The sequence below is a fragment of the Myotis lucifugus genome, unplaced genomic scaffold (genome assembly GCF_000147115.1).
Source record: "Myotis lucifugus unplaced genomic scaffold, Myoluc2.0 scaffold_308, whole genome shotgun sequence".
NCBI classification, from domain to species: Eukaryota; Metazoa; Chordata; class Mammalia; order Chiroptera; family Vespertilionidae; genus Myotis; species Myotis lucifugus.
In genome coordinates this window covers 404,638-407,784 of record NW_005871356.1, presented here as the reverse complement: position 1 = coordinate 407,784, position 3,147 = coordinate 404,638, and the positions used below count along the sequence as shown (strand labels likewise).

The 3,147-nt window shown below is 35.1% G+C and overlaps 1 protein-coding gene across 1 annotated transcript in view; it reads left to right on the top strand.

Annotated features, from left to right (window-relative positions):
• The first annotated feature begins 2,327 nt into the window (after positions 1-2,327).
• CUNH4orf17 (chromosome unknown C4orf17 homolog) overlaps positions 2,328-3,147 on the top strand; it is a 26,480-nt gene continuing 25,660 nt past the window's right edge. The window contains exon 1 of the mRNA XM_006100296.2: positions 2,328-2,548. Within this exon, the coding sequence (XP_006100358.1) occupies positions 2,422-2,548 (127 nt within the window). The 5' untranslated portion in view covers positions 2,328-2,421. The remainder of the gene's footprint in view (positions 2,549-3,147) is intronic.

Genomic DNA, 3,147 nt, shown 5'->3' with positions numbered 1-3,147 from the left:
ATTTTGCATCCCCCTAACAAGAATAAGAGTTCCTGATGCTCCACATTCTTGTCAGCATTTGTTGCTGTCAGTGTTTTGGACTTCAGCCATTCTCATACATATATAGTGGTATCTATTGTTGTTTTAATTTTTTATTCCCTAATGACAACGATGTTGAGTATCTTTTCATATGCACGCTTATTGCCATCTGATGATCTTCTTTGACGAGGTGTTTGTTCAGATTTTTTGCCCAGTTTTTAATTGGGCTATTTGTTTACTTACTGTTGACTTTTAAGTGCTCTTTGTATATTTTGGTTACAAGTCCTTTATCTCAGTCTGTCTTTTGCAAATATTTTCTCCCTTAATTTTCATTCTTTCGACAGTGCCTTGCACAGAGAAAAACATAATTTTGCTTTTTCTCAAGTTTGAGGGTAGTTTTATTTTATAATCATTATATTACTTTCTAGAACAAATCAAAGTATAGCTTTGTCCTGAGTTATTCACTTACTTCACCTGTAAAAACTTTGAAGTTTAAATAAGACATTCAATAGTACATAATGTATATGTTAAGTTGTGTAGAACTTTAAATGATATGTGAGGATAAAATATGTATACTTTACCTTTATTACTTTAACATTATTTTGAAACTTTTAATAGAAACAATAAAAGCTATAACATCAGATTATTAAATTTTCTATAAGCACTGTACCTTTTGAAATATAAGAGCAAGATGAATTTCAGACTACTCTGCAATTTTCTAGGAGGAAGAATAATTCTTTGCACTGTTTGCTTTTTTACTTTTATACCAGAATTTAAACTACTTCACTATCCTTCAAATTAACTAAGAGAGTTGATGTGGGAAAAACACATCGTAGAATAGCTAAATATTCCAGCAGACATGTAATGACTTACGGGTTTCAAATGAGCAAGCCAAAACCTAGAACATAAAGCAAGCTACCCATGGTTACTTTGCTCATTAATGGCAAAGCTGGGACCATAAATCCCACTTTTTAATTATAGCTCAACATCCTTTTCACTCTCCAAACTGCCTACTGTGCCATTTTTCCCCAATACAAAAAAAAATTAATTTACCGACCTGATTGTACAAAAGTCTCACATAGAAAGAAGAACGAGTAAGTTTAAGGTTTAATTTTCACAAAGAGGCTAGAACTACCTCCTAATTACTCATAAGTAACAATAAGAAAATATATTTATTGTTATGTAACACTTTATGAATTTAAAATATTGAAATATATTTTATTCAGCCAGAATAATTTTATAATTTATGAAAATCAGATGTTTTGTGGCAACAGGGCTAGTAATTACTATACCATACACTCTGAATATATACCTTGAAAAGCTTGAATACAGATTGCTCTAGCCTAGAAAGATAGTCAATGAACTAAAAATACCTGCCCCAACAAATTCTTGAAATGACTTTCTAGAATATGGAAATATTTTGACACCGCAAATTATTTTGACCAGAAAAACTCCCTGCCTCGGTTAAAAATAAAATGTATATTTCCTAATAGTGCTGTGATAAATAAGATTTTTATGTAAGATAGAAAACATACAATGAACACACAAAAAACTCCTTCTTAAATTTCAAGACCAGTATACCATCTTTAAGAAAAGTTAAATAATTCTTTCTTAGGTTCCTAATCCAGAAATTTTCTTTCCCAAATGATTGTGAATTCCCCAAGAGCTATAACATTATCTTTTATCCCTTGGGACTATGGCACTGTATGTGTCTAATAAATGGTTGCTGAGTGATTGAGGGAATATCATTAAATAGTACTGAATACTGCAAAGAACAACATGCCAAAGGTTCTGCAGTTTATAAATGTCATATCATTCTTTTGCTATTGGACTTTTTTTCTTCTTCAGACTTACCATCTTCTCAGAAGATGACACAAATTTAAGATGCAGATTTTATTAAAGTACAATAGGAAAGGTCCTTATTTAAAGTTAATTTAATGTAAAGCACTTTCATGGGTATTGTATTTTAAAACTATTATTTTAATTTACTATATTAAAATTGATAATAACCATGTTATCTATTTTTATGTTGGAAAGTCAACCAAGTGACCTTAAATGCAATTCAATATAGAATATACTCTAAGTTTCTCTCAAATGTTTTGATTTTTCCAGGAGAAAATTTTTCTGTTCCACCCATGCCTAGATTGATTTCAAAGTTTACAAAAAATGTGGTCCGAAAGCAGAATAGCTTCACATTGCTTTGAAACGAGAAATAATTTAGTGCAAACAAAGAAGGTGGAGAAATAATTGCTGTGTCAGAAAATGTCAAGAACCCCTTGACGGAACGATTGTCATTCTGTGATTTCAGGATATGAGCACCTTTGGAAGTGGAAGCCAGGATAAGGTAGACCCCAAGGCATTTTGTGGCAACAGTGGAGAGGGAGAAACCAACACTCCGTGAACATGAGCCTCAAATCCCCAGCGTCTACTCCTCAATTTGAGAGCAAAAGCAGCCATAGTGTGTCTAGAAATGGAAGCTGTTATCTAGTCAGGCACACCCCCCATCCCAGAAGGGTCTGCCACATCAAAGGTAAGGTGACTCAGGTCCTAGAATGTGTCTCTTCTCTACACAGGCTACTTGGGGATTCAGGTGGGTAAACCCAGAGGTGCTGTTCAAAGCATCGAACCCCTGCTGAGGCACAGGCACTGACTATGGCGACCAGATGCCAGGACCGGAGCTAAAGCAGAGGCTGGCGGCACCCCCTGTGCCAGGTCTTCATGCTTGGATTACCCCATTATTAGGAAAGGGGCCACTTAGGGAGTTCAGGGAAGCAATGGCCAAATGGTATAAGATTATTTCAATATTTTAACAACTTGTGCAGCCATGCTAGCATCTGCATGCTAAATACCAGCCCTAAAGAAACACATATTTTACCCACCTCCCTTCTCTCTTCTTCCCTGCCTCCCTTCTTCCTTTCTTCTTTCCTTCCTTTCTTCCTCCCTCCCTCCATTCCTTCATCTTTTTCTCCTCCCATCTTTCCCTATCTTTCACATTTTAAGATTTAGTTTCTGTAACACCATTTATTTATTTATTTTAATTCTTTATTGATTAAAGTATTACATACATCCCCTTTTCCCCCCATTGACCTCTCCTCAGCCACTCCCACGCCCCAGCACATGCCCTCACCC